We start from the raw sequence: 18,351 nt of genomic DNA on the forward strand, positions 1-18,351 counted from the left end.
GACCAGAATTTCAGTTTTGGTCAAGTTGAGTTTAAGGAAGTAGGCAGCCAACCAGTTAGAAATAGCAGAGAGGCAGTCAGAGACACTAGTCAAAAGGGACGGGGAGAGATCAGGAGAGGACAGATATATTTGTGTGTCATCTGCATAGAAATGGTATTGGAAGCCAAAGGAGCTAATGAGTTTACCAAGGGAGGAAGTATAAATGGAGAACAGTAGGGGACCAATGACTGAACCTTGGGGGTCACCAACAGAGAGGAGTTGGGGAGAAGTAGCAGAGCCAGAGAAAGAAACACTAAAAAAGCGATGCGATAGCAAGGAGGAGCACCAGGAGAGAGCAATGTCTTGTAGACCGATATTGTGGAGGATGAGAACAAGCTGTTGATGATCAACAGTGTCAAAAGCCGCAGAAAGGTCAAGGACAATTAGGATAGAGTAGTGACCACGAGATTTTGTAGCGAGTAGATCATTGGATACTTTGGTCAGTGCCGTTTCCATAGAGTGCTTGGCGTGGAAACCAGACTGAAGTGGGTCTAGCAGAGTGTTGGACTCGAAGAAGTCTGTCAATCTTGCATACACAATTCTTTCAAGGATCTTGGATGCAAAAGGCAGTAGCGAGATAGGACGGTAGTTGGACAGGGAGTTAGGGTCAAGGTTGGGCTTCTTTAGAATTGGGGTTATAGTTGCATGTTTGAAGGGCAATGCAAATTTGCAAGAGGAGAGAGAGAGATTGAGAATTTTAGTGAGAGGTAGAGAAAGAGTCTGGAGCAGAGTCGAAACCTCTTCCACTGTAGCGGGTGCGAATGAACATAGAACAGCAGAGGGAGTGAGGTTAGGGGAAGTATTGTAAGGGGAAGAAGAAAGATGAGAGATTTCTTCCCTGATTGTAGAGATCTTGTCAGTGAAGGGAACTGCAAAGTCTGAGGCGGTCAAGTTAGGTGGAGGAAGAACAATAGGGTGTAGAAGAGAGTTAAATGTGTGAAATAGTCGTTTGGGTTCGCGGGAGAGTGTGGTTATGAGGGTATTGAAGTAATTTACTTTTTGCAGAGGAAAGAGCCCAAGTAGGAACTCAAATGACAGATCCTCTGCCATGGTAACACAAGGCCACATCAGCCCCTAAGAAGTTGAATGTGAGCTGGAGAAACACATAAGGGGTAGGGAGGGGGCTGAAAAGACAAATAGGAATGGGCTGAAGAGATAGATAAAGGGTAGGGACGGGGTCTGGAAGGGGTAGCAAGGGATATATGGGTGACAAATAGGTGGTTGGAGAGTGTCATGAAAAGTAGGACAACAGTTGGAGAGTCACACGTGGAGATGGGGGGCATACCTCCCAAGTGTCCCTATTTAGAAGGGACAGTCCCTATTTTGAGCCAAAATCCCTTTGTTCCTCATTTCTATACTAATGTTCCTATTTTCTAGGAGCTCCATGTCGGTGTATCTGAGTGAATAACAGAGCTCAACAGGAAAAATACTCACAGTAATGTGTCTTTACACTACAATAAATGTTTTTAGAAATCAGTCTGTGTAAATAAGATACATTGTACTTTTTCTAAATTACATTTTATTTCCATAAATTATTAGTAAGTCACCTAAAATTTCTCAGAACAGCCCTGTGCCTGGCCACACCCCCACTCATACCCCTAAAATGAAAGTGTTTGTCCATTTAAAATTTTGGGAAGTATGGATAAGTGGGACAGGTAAAAGATGAGAGGGAAATAAACCATTTGAATTCCATAGCCAGTAACTGCGTCATATTCCCTAAGTATGCCTTTGGTCTTTAGAGATCACCCTAAGGGTGTGAACCTAAAATGAACTTATAGGGAAGATCCTGCGAAATGGCAGTCTCAGTGGGATCATTCCTGTACACATCCAGAAAGTTGCTGGGATCTCTAGAGCAGGGCTGCCCAATAGGTAGATCCCCAGGTGTTGTAGAACTACAACTCCCATGATGCTTTGTTCATTCTAAAAGCATTTTGAATGCATGCAAAGCTTCATGGGGGTTGTAGTTCTACAACATCTTGGGATCAAACTATTGGGCAGCCCTGCTCTAGACTTTACATTATTGCACATTGAAAAATAAGGGGGGGCGTATATATATACATACACTCTCTATCTCTCTCCCCTCATCAACAATATATATGGGGAGTATTTTGATTGCAATACACCATGCAGAAAGAGTTAATAATATACTGTCTCTGTATTTTGTATAGGTTTCCATAACTATGTAAATATTTACAAGGAAAATAAAATCGTCCATTGTAATTCCTTTAACTAGATATTGTTTTACTATTGATATTGTAATTATTGTTTCATTCCAAACAGCAAGACAGAGGATATGTCCAACCCTTGTATTATAAGATAATTCTAACAATGCCAAAATCCCATGTTCATTAAATGTCACACTGACACGTGTTTTCATTAGCAGGAGGGAAGATGGAATACATTTATATAATAATATGCTACCATGAATCACACAGCGTGAGAATCCCTATTATTACATGGGGACTGGCTGACTTCCTCTATTGTACATTATGCATTACCTGTTAGCAAGAAAGAGCACGGCTCCGCCCTTTAATGAGGTCACATAGCAAGAGGGAAGGAGAGAAAGGGGGGAAGGGAGGAGTGAGAGACATCCAATGCACCTGAGACAGCTGGAGCAAGCGAGAGAGCCATAGAGGGGATGTAGCATTCTCCCCATTAGGAGCCCCCCATTCTACTGCATGCAGTGCTGAAGGACAGCTCCTGGCCTGCACCCCATTACACAACAAGCAGCAGGCTCCCTGTGTGGTGGGAGATAGAGGGGATTATCCATTCAATCTGTATGCCCTTGTGTTCCCAGCACTGCCTCCTGTTTGTGTAAAGCTGCTGGATCTGCCTCTCCTCTCACCCCCCCAGCCTTGCTTGAATCAAACCCCCTTCCCTCCTGATGGATCTTCTGTAAGTGGCCAAGATACTAGAAATTGCAAGGGAAAATAATGAAAAAGAGCTTTTTGGTCCCGGAAATCAAACCATTGGATATTTATGATGTGCAGCAGGCCAGGATCACTGCCACACTCAGCTGGCTGATCTATAAATGCTATGGAACAGGTAAGGGAAATAACAACATTCTAATTGCTATGCAGACTTGTCTTGTTCACTGTGGGTTGTTTGAATTTCTTGTTAATAAAAAAAAATAAAATTCTGGGGGTTAATAAGTAATTTAGAAGTATATGTGCAGTGTGTAATATCCTAGAACAGCTTTTTAAGCTGGTTTCCAAGGAAAGTCTGATTAATTGAATAACCCACAGTATAAATTTTAAATCCTATTACCAATCAGAAAAACAGGATTTATTGTATAGCCTTCAATGTCTATTGTCTAATGTATTGGTTGTGTCAGAGTTTAATATTTGAACGTCTAGACCAAATCTGTACAATACTATTCTATATTGGTAATACACCTGTAATTCTAAATTATATAGGGTGATGTCAGAATGTCCTATAGGTGCATTGCCCATGGGTATTTTACCCCTGTTAAATAACCCGTTCAAACATTTAATCCCTTTTTATGGCAGCATGTTTTACCCACCCATCACACATGTGTTTAATCACAGAAACAAAGCTTGATTTAATTATAGTCTTAAATCTATCCTTTTTGGTTTTTTTTAAAACTATTTATTAAGAAAGGCATGTTTTACTATTTCACATAATTTAAAAATAAATTAAATAAAAAGGGGAATATATATATATATATATATATATATATATATAAATATTTGTCCTAAAACAATTTTTTTTTCACATTTCTATTTAGACTCTATATTTCCTTGTGTTAATAATCTTTAGCAGTCACGCTCCTCATTTATATGTAGGCTATCAGTGAAACCATCCTGTTAGTTTTTCTACATCTAGAGGCCGATGGGACTTCAATGATATACTTGATGTTTGTTTGTTTTTTCAATATGTCAACGAAATGATTTTGTTAAATATGTAGGTAGGTCAATTTATATGTTACAAACATTCTATGTAAACATTTAACAATTCAATTTTAGGAAACACCAGTGTGAATACTTTAATTTATTTAAATGGGGTTTTCCTGTTAAAATCCCATTGCTACATTAAGGGAATATGTTAAATATTTTTTTATGTTTGTGTGGTAATATAGATTTTATTACCACAACAGTGCTCCACCTGCTCTCATCTCACACCCTATTCCTGTGTCTTCCTTTAAGTGGGGGTGGAGACCATGGTGTATGTTATAAGGGATTTATTGGGGCCTCTCCCACCTTACAAACACCTCCAGGGTTGTTTGCAGATGCCATAGTTAAAATGTATCTTTAATTAATTTTTTTTTCATCCACCCATTTTTCTATACCTCGTTCTTTGTACGGCTTGTAGTGGGGCTTTCTATTGTTCTCCTGTTTATAGGGTGTGTCAGAAAAAGGGGGCTCCCAACTGTGGTACCCTGGCAATGAGAATGGCAGTCTCTCTCATTATGTGTAGTAGTCACATTCTATTTAACCCAAGGCCGGGCAATGGTGCGCCTGTCTCCTGGCTGGCCTTAATGAGATTTGTAGTCAACAAAATGGTGGGGAGAATGCTGTGGGCCAGCCCTGTGTTTAAATTATCTGTGTGTCAATTACATCATATAGCTTTGTGAGCAGCTCATGCGTAGAGGTGTGTGTATACATCATCTCTCTCTGGAGAGGCATACTAGTATGTGTTAGACACAAACACACCTAGAACTAACCTGACTCATTGTTCCCTCTGTCAGAATGAGTGACCTGAGTCACGGTGCAACTGCCCAGAGGGCTTAGAATATCATTATGTGACTGTGGAGATCAATATACAGCAGGGTTTTAGCATTCCTGGTCACTGCCGCATATTCCACCTGCTGAAATTCTTGCTATTCAGGCCAGCAATATGGCTTGTGTAGGCACTCACTATAATTCTACATAAGTGTGCATCTGTGTATTTGTCATGGTTAGGTGGCCGTCTGTTGGTGTACAAACATTCACATCACAGTGGCTGAGAATTGTGAGAGATTTGTTCCAGTAGATAAAGGTCCCAGACTAGCTGTATTATTGTATTCCTGAAAAGGGTATGCTGTGCATTATCTGTATAGGGATATCCTGAGCTGGCATGCTGTATAGAGACATTCTGCATAGTGGTGGTGCATGCAGGGTTTTTTTTTTTGTGTCAGTGAAAAGGGACTTGATCTGACTCTCAGTTGTTCTTTGATGCTGGCAGAGTGTCTCTATCCTTGGCTGGGATTGTAGAGTGATCCTGTGCCTCTCCTTGTCTTTGTTCTCTATCCATGAATTAAACATTGTAGAGATGCTACACACTGAGTGAGGTGAACCCTCTGTGGGCCGGGAAGCAGGGATGCCCATTTTGCCGTTCTGCATGCATCACTTGTCTCTGTCCCTCCATCCCTCCACCTCTCCATCATTGATTTATAGGTTCATGGCAGTGGACTGCTGTGTCTGCAGGGAGCAGTTTGTCTTTTGGTGTCTGGTTTGTCAGATATGAGGTGGATTTTACTGATGACTGTATGTTATGAAGAAGTAAGCATGACTTCAACTGATGTCTTGGTGATTTGCATTAGTTACATTTTATATTTGGGAATTTGTCGAACTAGGAGCGATATTGAGGCTAAAGATTCCCGTGTCTTGATTTGGGTTTAGTAAACCCATAGTCTCTAGTTGACTGACAGGGCCTCTGTGTTTTTGTACTTGGCCTAAATGACTGACAGGGGATTCAGTGTCTAACTCTATTTTGTTATAGAATAGCTGGATAATTAGACGGTGTCTCTATATCTTGATAAACAGTTCAGGTAACTAACAGGAAGCACTCTCCACATCTTCATTAGGGATACAGGTGACTGGCTTAATGCTCCATGCCTGGGTACTTGGACCGGGTGACTGGCTTAATGCTCCATGCCTGGGTACTTGGACCGGGTGACTGGCTTAGTGCCCCAGCCATGCCTGGGTACTTGGACTGGGTGACTGGCTTAGTGCCCCAGCCATGCCTGGGTACTTGGACTGGGTGACTGGCTTAGTGCCCCAGCCATGCCTGGGTACTTGGACCAGGTGACTGGCTTAGTGCCCCAGCCATGCCTGGGTACTTGGACCGGGTGACTGGCTTAGTGCCCCAGCCATGCCTGGGTACTTGGACCGGGTGACTGGCTTAGTGCCCCAGCCATGCCTGGGTACTTGGACCGGGTGACTGGCTTAGTGCCCCAGCCATGCCTGGGTACTTGGACCGGGTGACTGGCTTAGTGCCCCAGCCATGCCTGGGTACTTGGACCGGGTGACTGGCTTAGTGCCCCAGCCATGCCTGGGTACTTGGACCGGGTGACTGGCTTAGTGCCCCAGCCATGCCTGGGTACTTGGACCGGGTGACTGGCTTAGTGCCCCAGCCATGCCTGGGTACTTGGACCGGGTGACTGGCTTAGTGCCCCAGCCATGCCTGGGTACTTGGACCGGGTGACTGTCAGGTTTCCCTGTGAAAGGGTTTTAGCCAAAATGGAAAATAGTCTTCAATTGCTGCTTTGTTCTCCATTTGCTGCTCATATAGTGCTCAAAAGAGGAACTTCTTTGGTCATTTACTGTACCTTTCTGGCTATTTTGCATTCTAGTTATGGAAAGTTTTCCTGTTCTGTGAATATTGAAAAATGTCACTATTCAGTAGAATTGTTTACCTCCTCTCTTATGTAAATTTCAAAGTGAGCTTGAAGTTCAGATGAATTGGGTGCATTGCTGAAAGCAGGGGTTTCCAAACTTGTTTTTCTGTAGCTACAAATGTTCTGAATCATTGGTGTCGCTAGCATACTTATTTGAGGATTGTAAGAATAGGTAGTACTTTGGTATGGGTATTTTAAATATTCATCCCAACGCCTCTGAGTACATGTGTAAAAAAATAAAAAATACATGGATCTAAGTGGTTTTCTTTATTGAATGTACAAAGGTTATGTGGCATGGTGTGGGTAGGATCATGCTGCCAATTGTGCTGTAGGAATCTGTGTCTATTTGTGTGACTTGGAAGTCTAAAATCAAACAACCTATTTATGATCTTGAGGCTAGTATAATATACAGAACTAATCTATTTTGAAAACCTTTCTATGGATTACCTGACATTCTTTAATTGGTTGGTGGGTACCATGGACATTGGAGATACAGATATAAAGCACTCATGATTTGAATATGAAGGTGGAATACAGGGATTCTGTGACTGCTGATGTTGTAATACAGTGTCACAGCCAGTGGCACATTCAGTACACAGAAAATACTTTGTACTTTGCACAAATCTTATTGTTTAAAAAGGTACTTCGATGAATGGCACTCATCAAGGTATAGAATTCTGAGATTTTATTGATGTTTGTGCCAATTTATATTCTCTCTTGATTGAACTCCACAGTCCTTTTAAAGTAGTGGGTGCCCAAAAGGTAGATTAGGCTGGCAAAAGCATTGTTCTAGTTCCATAACAACACATGTTGGGTGACCTCTCCTATGCTGGAGAGCTTCATATTTTATGACTGCCCTAATTTAGAGAATCTGTGGCTCTTTCACGTTTTAACATCTGTGTACTGCTGCATAGTATATGCCGCTGCTTGTCCTGCGGAATGGTTTAAAGAAAAAGGCAGTATGTGGATCAAGGCGAAATAAATGAAGAGGTTCAATATTTGATTATTTTGCGATTGCCTTGTGCAAATTGACTGTCTTTGTAAACCGTTTTTTTTTAAGGATGTGTAATATAGTTTTGCAAACAATTGTGTTAAAATGCATCTAATTGTTTTTTAGTCTCTAAATTATGGTGTAAGAGCTGGAGTTTATCAAGTTCTATGTCAGATGTTTAGGGAATGAAAGGAGGTTTTTCTGTCTGGTGACTGTATTGTGGTTGACTTTAATGCTTGGCTATTTAGACCTATATTTTCTAGTAAATATGTAAAAACACCATGAAACAGGTTTAGTATTCTCATCAGAATGCAGTTGTTACTGTGTGAGGAGGTCCCTGGTCCCAGCTTATCTTTTTGGGGTAAACTGTTCACGAATGGTTTAACCCCAAATGATTTTATCCAGCACTGTTTAGCTCTGGCCCTGTCCTTCTACTTCTCTGAGAATATTCAAACTAGAAGCCTTGCACTGCCACGGATACGGTCGTTGCTGATTGGCCAAAAGTGTTAGCTACCCATTCACAAAACTGCTTGAGAAACGGAAGTATTTTTTCTGCAATCAGCAGAGAGCTTGTCTGTGGCAGTCCCAAGATTCCTATTGAAGCATGTCAGAGAAGCGGTAGGACAGGGGCAGGGGAAAAACGGCGATGACTGATTTTAACTTCTAAATGTGTGCCAGGGACCTCCTTACACCATAAGAACTTAATGTTGGCTCGTCTGAGCAGGGTCTTCATCTACCTATTGTTCCTGTATCATTTTGTGATTGTCTAATTTATTGTTAAATTTCATCCTTATTGTAAAACGCTGGGGAATAAGTTGGCGCTATATAAATACCAATAATAATAATTCAGGATTATTACCGTTTAGATGACCAGGCAAGCCTTGCCAGGGTTAATAAATGGTAGATTCATTACCATGTTTCCCTCATAGCACGGGTCTCGCTGGTAACGCTCTGCCTCTTTTATTAATATCATCAAGATCTGTGATCTTGGCCTGAGTGCCATTTAAGTGTATTTGATAGGGTTTGGCTTTATATCCATGCTGTAGTTTACTCCACATTGAAATAACCTTAGTTTAGATACAATAAGATGTAGCTTTCTACAGTGTAACCTTCCCCCTTAGCCACATCTCTTCTATTGCTCCGCCCCACAGTAAATCTTTGTTCGTCTCAACACGGATTTGAAATGATAAACATTTAATAATTGCACAGTGTTTTAACTGTGGGGCGGAGCCAAGCCACCAGCTAATTTCTCATTCTGATCTCTCTCATTGGCTGAACTACACTATGTACTTGCGGGTCGGAAAGACCTTTTTGTAAAATGTGGAGGCATAGCTGAAGAGTTGGGCTTATGCTGCAGAAAGAAACCTGTTTTTCTCACCTTAATGACGTGGATTTGGTGCAGTGTTCCTCTTCCTAAACCCTGACAAATGTAAACTTTGTTGTATCTCACAAACAGCAATGCTTCCACTTATCACTAAAAACACCTATAATGGCTATCAATTAGACAATCGCTAGAGGCGTTTCCTTGTGAAGGCTTTCAATAATTGAAAGACTTCACATTTGGTGTCACACTGCTTCAGAATGAGACCGATGCAAAATAAGGAACATCTATAACAGGCTTCCTCAAACTCTGGCCCTCCAGATGTTGCTGAACTACAACTCCCATGATTCTATGAATGAAAGAGGCTGAAAATCATGGGAGTTGTAGTGCAGCAACACCTGGAGGCTCGGAGTTTGGGGAAGACTGGTCTATAACATTAAATAAACTTAAAATACAGGTTATCTTATATTTTTTTATTCTAACGATTGGGCAGAAGTCATCCTGTGTCAGTGGCTGACCCACCTATCCTTGTATAAGAATGCTCTTATATAACCTTCATAGTACAGTACCTATGTTAGTTAACCAGCATGTTGGGAGTTGTAGACAAACAGCTGGAAAGCTATGGCTTGCATTTGACATTGCGTGGCTGCACACAGTGTGCCTCCCTTAGCATACGGAAGCAAACCAAACATCCAGGAATTTGCATGGACTTTGACTAAAGCTCAAAGTGTTTACTGAGCTGCTTATACTATCCCAGTCATGCAGTGTGAGCAAGTAATAGACGGGACTATAGAGAGATCTGAAATTACAGCAAAATGGAAACCATATCTGATATGGAGCCAGTTCTGTTAAGATACCCTATGCCCATTCTCTGAAGTGGGTAGATCTTTCGGGCAATGTATGGAATAAACCTGAAAAATATATTTCTGTTAAAATACCATGTTCACAATGAAATTGTACTGTGACTGATGACAGAAAAGTAATAAAAGACTTTGGGTATAAATTTGCTTTCATTGATGGTGGTCTGCAATGTCAGTGTAATGTTCAGCGTGTAACTGAAGCTTCAGAAGATTACATTACAATGCTGTGAGCATGTGTATAAAATTTGGGTATGTGCTCGTGAAATTTAGTGTGGTATATGCTTTACAGCGTACCTCTTTAGGTCTTTCTATTTTTTTTATTTCTTTGGTTCGAGTTCTTGATTTATCTCTAATTCATTGCATTAATTTAGGGGTAAACACATTTTTTACAGCGTTTTACATTGCTGCAAGACTGCACCTGAGAGCTAGAGTGAACGCCAACATATTTTCAAGGTTATTCACTGTGTGAATTTAAAAATTGGGACCAAAATGGTGCACTGAAAACATTGCTGAATTATATATCTTTTCCAGCTTGTATATTGGTTTGTCCTTAAAGGACCACTCTAGGCACCCAGACCACTTCAGCTTAATGAAGTGGTCTGGGTTCCAGGTCCAGCTAGCTTTTACCCTTTTTTTTATAAACATAGCAGTTTCAGAGAAACTGCTATGTTTATTCTGAGGGTTAAGCCAGCCTCCAGAGCCTCTAGTGGCTGTCTCATTGACAGCCGCTAGAGGCGCTTGCGTGCTTCTCACTGTGAAAATCACAGTGAGAGCACGCAAGCGTCCATAGGAAAGCATTATGAATGCTTTCCTATGCGACCGGCTGAATGCGAGCGCGGCTCCTGCCGTGCATGCGCATTCAGCCGATGACGTCGCGAGGAAGAAGAGGAGGAGGAGTAGAGCTCCCCGCCCGGTGCTGGAGAAAGAGGTAAGTTTAACCCCTTCCTTCCCCTAGAGCCTGGCGGGAGTGGGTCCCTGAGGGTGGGGGCACCCTCAGGGCACTCTAGTGCCAGGAAAACGAGTATGTTTTCCTGGCACTAGAGTGGTCCTTTAAAGTCTGAAGTTGGAGTCCTAGCATATTTGGCATGCACACGGCAGTGACTTGGGGAGAAAAGAACATGAGATATACTCAGGGCCTAACATTTCAAGTCCTATGCTACTAGCCAGACCTTAAAAGTTACTTGCCACTGCAAGCCTAAAGGGTCCATGGCACATTCACCAGGGGTGAATTTTATTTTATTTGCCATGACTACATTTTCACTCAATTGCTAATGTTGAGTGGAAATTTGGAACCCTGCTATCATGAAGCTTTCCCTCAAGGGTGCTATCATCTTGGTTGGGGACCATCTTCAGCTTTTGGCCCTTCATCCTCCAGCAGTCCTAGTCACACCCTTACAGGAGGTCCTGCAGCACCACCAGTAGAGACTGCTGATGGAAAATTATAGTAGTTAAAAGCAGAAGCTTATTGTCAACCTTTATGCCCATAATTTTGAAATTTCAATGAAAGGCAAGTGCAGTAACTTTGAGTACATACATTATAAAGTTAATTTTACAAAATACTCCTAAGGGACAGAGCTGCTTTACTAACACTGTTTTGTGTTTGAGCATATACTGGTGAATATAGCCTATTTTCATAAAATTCTCAATGATCCATGCTTTTGAGAGGATTTGTAAGCCTCCTGACTTGCACTCGCTCCATGGGGTTTTCCATTTTACATCCACTTTGGTCCGAAGCAAAGCTTGTCTGGTCAAAAGAAAAAAAATTTTTTTTTTAATCCTGACACCTTGCTCAAGCACTATGGGCATTTAGTCGGTTTGATATTCAGATTTTTTTTTTTTTTATAGTGCTAGTGGAAATAAGGAGTTTCTAACTGAAGAGGGTTCACTACCTCCGGAGGTTGCGCGAGGCTTCCTCAGATCCATCCAGTGTGGGACTGGTTTTGCTAGGTTCCAGCAACATCTGGCTTGAGTCCAAAGGAACATTTGATGACCCCAACTATAACAGAGAGATGAAGATGTGTTGTGACATGTCCCTCCCTCCTGTCTACCTATGATTGCCATGCGATCTCTAAGAAAGCGTAGGTGAAAACAAGCACCTTCTACACAGCCATCTATTTCAGTGCAATCTTCCCACACTACTGAACTAAGAGGAGTGTGCAGCAAAGTTCTTTTCTCCAGACCCACCTACTGACTGTCTTCTGATGAGTATTGCCCTCTCCCCTTATGGAGTATATTGTACTACTTATCTAATCTTATTTGTAAGGCTGCTATGGGAAGCAACTGTCTAATTAAAACTTAAAAAAAAATAAACCAAAAAACAAAACAAAGCCACTCCCTATCTGCCTGCCTTCTCCACTAGCTGTATAACTCCATGGCTAAAGAGCCCCATATCTGGTTTTTCAGACCCTAAAGCCACCCCTTAGCAATGGCAGTGCCACATTTATACCAAAGAATGTGATCAAACTATTGTTCCTATCAACTTATCGCTGCACGTCCCTAATTCCCTGCAGTCGCATTCTCATCTTTGCTTTACTGTGGCTCCAAAATCCTGTTAAGAAAGGTCAGCCTAATCAGAGAGACCAGTGGTTTATGTCAACATTTGCCAGCAAAATTATCTGGTTAATGTCCAAACTGGAATATACATGATTGTTTCGTTCATCTTTGGTGTTTACATGTACATGTACCTTTTCCTCATAACACTGAATTGGATATGTGATTTGTGTGTGTGTGTGTGTGTGTGTATATGTGTTCTCTCCCACGACTCCCAAGAGCTGCCTCACCACTCAACCTGCTCCTTGCCGTGCAATGTGATTGAACAGCTGCCATTACCACGCAATAGGCAGGGCCGGATTAAGAGCACACTGGGCCTGGTGCTGACAATTATGATGAGCCTAATTACGGAATCTTATCGACCAAAAACACTAAACAGTAATTCCTCCCAAGCGTCATGTATCTGATGGAGATGCTGCTGGAGGGAAACTCATAGGATGCAGCTATAAGAAAACACATACTCTATGCTAATCTCTCTCTAATTTATGCTTTCATCTTTCAAGTAAATCCATAACCCCTAACAGCAGTGTCCAGTGAAGCAGGAAGTCAATGGGCGGGGTAAAAGGGTGGGCCACTGGTGCAAATCACGTGACCAGACCTGCCAAAAGGGGAGAACATGCCCAAAAAGGGGGCATGTCTGTCCAAAGAATTTGAAGGACAGCCTGGCATGAATGCATGTCAGGCTGCCCGCCAATCCTGCAGGCTGTCCAACTAGGGGCATACTATGCACGCAGCACCCTGAGCTTGACATAAATGCATCTAATGATGCGCTTACTCCATGCTTTCCAAGGACTGTCCCCTAGCACTCGCTGGTCCACTTGTCTCCTTACTAGCAGGCAGAAGTTCCTGGTATATAGTCTGAGACAGAGAAAAGGTGTATGTAGTGAGTGTAGAAGAAAGGGGACATGCCACAGTGTTAGAGAGACCAACGTCTGCATTGCCTAAACTAATTGTATTGTCAGCCAGTCCACACAAGTTTTGTTCCCATACATCCCTCTTAAGCTTCCAAACTTAAAGGGACACTATAGTCACCAGAACAACTACAGCTTGTTGTATTTGTTCTGGTAAGTAGAATCATTCCATTCATGTCTTTTGCAGTAAACACTGTCTTTTCAGAGAAAATAACTCCACTGGCCACTCTTTAGATAGCTGCTAGAGGTGCTTCCTGGGGCAGTACTGCCTAGTGTGCAGCACTGCCATTCAGTGTCTCCACCCTCTGCATGCAGACACTGAACTTTCCTCATAGAGATGCATTGATTCAATTTATCTTTATGAGGAGATGCTGATTGGCCAGGGCTATGTTGGACTTGTGCTGGCTCTGCCCCTGATCTGCCTAGTTGACAGTCTCAGCCAATCCTATGGGGAAGTATTGTAATTTGCTCAGACCACCACTTCTGATGATGCCAGCAGACAATCAGTTCAGAGGCAGAGCCAGCAGTTGCAGACTTGAATACAAGTTATATTTTACTATACTTAGGGAGGCAAGAAGGGGCCAGGGTGGTGGTTTTAACATGATTGATTGTGTTCCTGACCCTATAGTGCTCTTTTAAGCAAAAGTATGTGGAGTAGTTAGGGTTGCCACCTTTCTTGGAAAAATACCAGCCTTAATCATTTGTATAATCAAAAGGAGTGAATCAGAGAAAATTCTGTAAAAACACCAACAAACTACTCAGTTTGATTCTGCTGTATAGATGGATTGCTCCCAGTGTCTGTCAGTCACCCAATGTCTCTGTCCCTATGTATCAGTGTCAGTCCCCATGTCGCCCAGTCCCCTAGTCTCCCAGTGTCTGTGTCCCCATTTCTCCCAGTGTCCCAATGTCTGTGTGTCCCCGTGTCACTAGGATACTGGGGACACTGAGAGACATGGGGACACTGAGACATTTAGGGAAACTGGGAGTCATGGGGACACTGAAACATTTGGGGACACTAAGACACTAGGGACACAGACATGGGAACACACACTTGGAGACTAGGGGACACTGGGAGACAGACACTTGGGGACACTGGGAGACATGGGGACACTGGGACATATAGGGACACTAGGCACACTGAGACACTAGGAACACAGACACTTGAAGACATGGGGACACTGAAACATTTGGGGACACTAAGACACTAGGGACACGGACACTGGGAGACTTGGGGACACTGGAAGACTAGGGGACACTAGCTGGGAGACAGACACTTGGGGACACTGGGAGACATGGGACAGTTGTGGACATAGACATGGGGACACTGGGACATATGGGGACACTGAGACATGGGACACAGACACTGGGAGACTTGGGGACACTGGGAGACTTGGGGACACTGGGAGACTTGGGGACACTGGGAGACTTGGGGACACAGACACACTAGCAACACTGGATGGGGGACATGGGGACACAGACACACTAGCAACACTGGATGGGGGACATGGGGACACAGACACACTAGCAACACTGGATGGGGGACATGGGGACACAGACACACTAGCAACACAGTGTCTCAGTGTCCCTATGTGTCTCAGCGTCCCCTAGTGTCTGTGTCCACATGTGTCCCCTAGTGTGTGTGTCCAAATGTGTCTGTGTCCAAATGTGTCTGTGTCCACGTGTGTCTGTGTCCACGTGTGTCTGTGTCCACGTGTGTCTCTGTGTCCACGTGTGTCTCTGTGTCCACGTGTGTCTCTGTGTCCACGTGTGTCTCTGTGTCCACATGTGAGAGGCAGGGATATGCTGTAACTTCCTATCCCTGCCTCTCTCCACACACAGTGACCCCTACTGGCCAGTGCTGGTATTGTAGAGTAATCTCCATTTATTCTGAGAGAAATACCTGCATTTGTATTGCCGATATTACTGCAATACCTGCACAGCCAGGCAGCCTCAAATACAGGCTGTGCCAGTAAAATACCGGTCAGGTGGCAAACCTAAGAGTAGTGTGTTAAAAAAAAAAAAAAAATAAAAATAATAAAAAAAAAAAAATATATATATTAAATAGGCCTATTCCATGGGCCTGGAGCTGCAGCTCCATCAGCCCCTATGTTAATCCGGCCCTGGCAATAGGTACACATTCCACTGGATTGTAATGTTTATAATTTGAAGGGATCCATGCTACCTTTGGTCTCCCTATCATTCCTTTTAGATTATAAACTCAGAGGACTAGACTCCGTTTTTAGGCTCAGGGACAGTGTTTTCTTTTTGTAACTTTATCTAATTGTGTTTTGTTCTTTGTGATTCCTACGTGTTGTTCATTTGTCCATTGTAAACAGCTGTAGATAATATGTGCACCGAAATATTTATATAATCATCCGAACGATTATGTACACATACAATGCTGATCAGGTGGGTATGTGCTCACAGGAAAGACCTGTTGGCTAAATGCTAGCTTTCTATTCTTTACCTTGGCTCCCTCTCTGTAATTAAAACAATGGCCTCCTTTGCAATAAAATGTAACCTTCCAGAACATCTTGCTTTTCAAGCCAGAATATCCTGCTCTCCTGGGTATAGGGGTTGATGAACTTAAAATGCAGTTCCTGAAACTGGTCATCTGAAGAATCCAGTTACTGATATTCCTTGGTTTGCAGATATCTGTAAAAATAGGTTTATTTCATCTCCCATGTGCTTACAATTTGGAAGGACAGCTCAACTCATGACGCTAGCTTCACACTAGGGCACTACAGAGAATAGCCAAACCAGCTGTAAAGTGGTATTAACCCTTGTGAATAGGATAAACGGAACAGTAGTGAAAACATACTGCACATTGCCGTGGCTTAACATTTTAAATTAAAAACCATAGGACTCCACAGCTTTGTATTTGCAAGTAATTTGGGTACTGCAATGTATAGATCAGATTATCCCAAACGTATGAAAACGGTGTGTTTGTACATGATGTACTCCCTTCTAGGAGTTGAGGAGTTAGAAATGGAAACACAAGGAAATTTTTGGACTAAGCATACAGTTGGATTCACTTCTTGAGGGAAATTAAGTGATTTGTTTTCATCTTTGAGTTGCACATTGAAATAGTAATGCAGACTGAGTGATGTAAATGGGCAGAAATCTATGTGGACACTGAACATACATTGTTTGTGCTGATTCCATAAGCACGTATCCCCAGCCAATCAAGAATCGTTGTTGGTGAGGGATATCTGTTATTGAAGCTGCTGTGAAATGGCCTACAATTTGCAATACATTGACCCAGTCCCTATATCAAGTCCATATTAAAAAAAAATAAATACAAATTTTATTTAAAAAATTCCCAATACTAAGTTAAAAAAAAATTACATTTTTTACCTTGTGTTTTTTAGTTGCGGAACCAGTAGTTAAATAAGTGTCACATAAGGTGAAATGGAAATTGTTTTAGTTTAATACAATGCAGGTATGAGTGATTCTGTGTTATTGGCTATGCAATGCAAGTTTCAGTGATACATGGTGTCAGTATTTGGGGTTTTTCTTGAGCCAATATGTCTTTCTGTACAAGTTTAGCTCCATGCTGACGGTTTGAGTGACAAAGGAAAGCAGAAAAGACCTCCCACAGGCGGTCCTTCAGCTCTCAAGCATAGCAACCACAGAGCATGCGCTGAGGTTGCTATGGAAATTCACTAGCCGGTGAACTCTGTTGAGATACTGGCATGCTGGAAATGTCAGCATGTCGGTATCACTGAGGAGATTTACAGAACAAATAAAAGATTAGAGTAGTAGCCGAGGACAGACCTGATGTGGGTGTTACGTGACGAGTAACACCCAAAAAATCTGAGGAGATGGAGGACCTAGAACAAGTTATGGTGAGTAAATTACTGAACATAGAATACATCTTGCATCTCCATGATATATGATGTATTCAATGTATTTGGCAAATGTTAAAAATAAAGTAAACCTTTTCTTAAAGTTTAATTCCCTTTGAATTCTTACTGTAGTGAATAATCCTTACAGTGTGTCTGTTTTACCCTATTATTATTACAATTTATATAGCGCCAACAGACTTATAGAAACAAAGGGCTGAAGAGGGCCTTGCTCAAACGAGCTTACAGTCTATTTCAATTGACTACAATTCTGAATTTTTGTGAATAACCCCCTCTTTGTCTTGCTCATGGAGAATCTCCCAGAAAAGTATCTAATTAACTTCCTGTGGAGAGAAATGGAAAAGCCTTTAACGCACAGTGCATGACACAGCAGGTCCTAAAGTGCAGCCTTGCTATTTTGTAGAAAATCAACGAAGTGATGCTCTGCAGAGCTCAAACTCGGGAGGGGTTAGTCTGTACTCTGCAGAGCAATTAACCAACTTACTGACCTGGATTTAATGTTTTAGGAATGCCGGATTAATTAGATGGGGGCTGAGAGGATTGCCAAGTTTGTGTGTTAATTAAGTACCCAATTGTTTTGGAACTTTTGCAGCATCATAGTGTGATAACCCAACATTGGGTCACCCTATTATTACAACAAGAGTTATGCTTGCCCTATTTATAAAGGTCCAACCTGTGCCACAGCGATGATGTCTGTTGGCATTGAGCATGTGATGCACGTTTATACCTCCTCCACCCCGTACGGCTTTCTGTGTGCATAATATAAGCCTGGCCATCCTTGAGCTGTAACAATGCCTTGTGTGTTTGTGTGTACTCTGATAGTAGATTCCTGTAGGTTTGGCTCCAGAACCAAGGATTTTTTTTTTATTTTTTTTTAAATAAAGTTGAAAACAAAGCAAAACCAGACCAGTTCTGTGAAGGGGGAGTTAAAACATTTGAACATAATATTTAATTACAAATTGTTTCTTCTGAAAAGTATTTAAAATATGCTTGCAAATTGTTTCTCTTTTCCCATTTGTGATTTTTTTTATTTTTTTATTTTAACGAAGAAATCAATATGGCATTGCATGAAGTGTTTCTGATGATCTCTGTGAATGTGGTCAGTGAGAAATGTATAATCTGTATGGCTGTTTTTCTAGGGATGTAGCATACTTTGATATATCGAAAAATTATAATATATATATATAAAAATTA

At 41.9% G+C, this 18,351-nt stretch overlaps 1 protein-coding gene across 3 annotated transcripts in view; it reads left to right on the top strand.

Moving 5' to 3' along the window:
• Positions 1-2,611: 2,611 nt before the first annotated feature.
• CAMSAP3 (calmodulin regulated spectrin associated protein family member 3) overlaps positions 2,612-18,351 on the top strand; it is a 91,609-nt gene continuing 75,869 nt past the window's right edge. For all 3 annotated transcript variants that reach the window (XM_063448391.1, XM_063448392.1, XM_063448393.1), the window contains exon 1: positions 2,612-3,084. In XM_063448391.1, coding sequence (XP_063304461.1) covers positions 2,973-3,084 — 112 coding nt within the window. In that variant the 5' untranslated portion in view covers positions 2,612-2,972. The remainder of the gene's footprint in view (positions 3,085-18,351) is intronic.

The sequence above is a fragment of the Pelobates fuscus genome, chromosome 3 (genome assembly GCF_036172605.1).
Source record: "Pelobates fuscus isolate aPelFus1 chromosome 3, aPelFus1.pri, whole genome shotgun sequence".
In the NCBI taxonomy this organism is placed as follows: domain Eukaryota; kingdom Metazoa; phylum Chordata; class Amphibia; order Anura; family Pelobatidae; genus Pelobates; species Pelobates fuscus.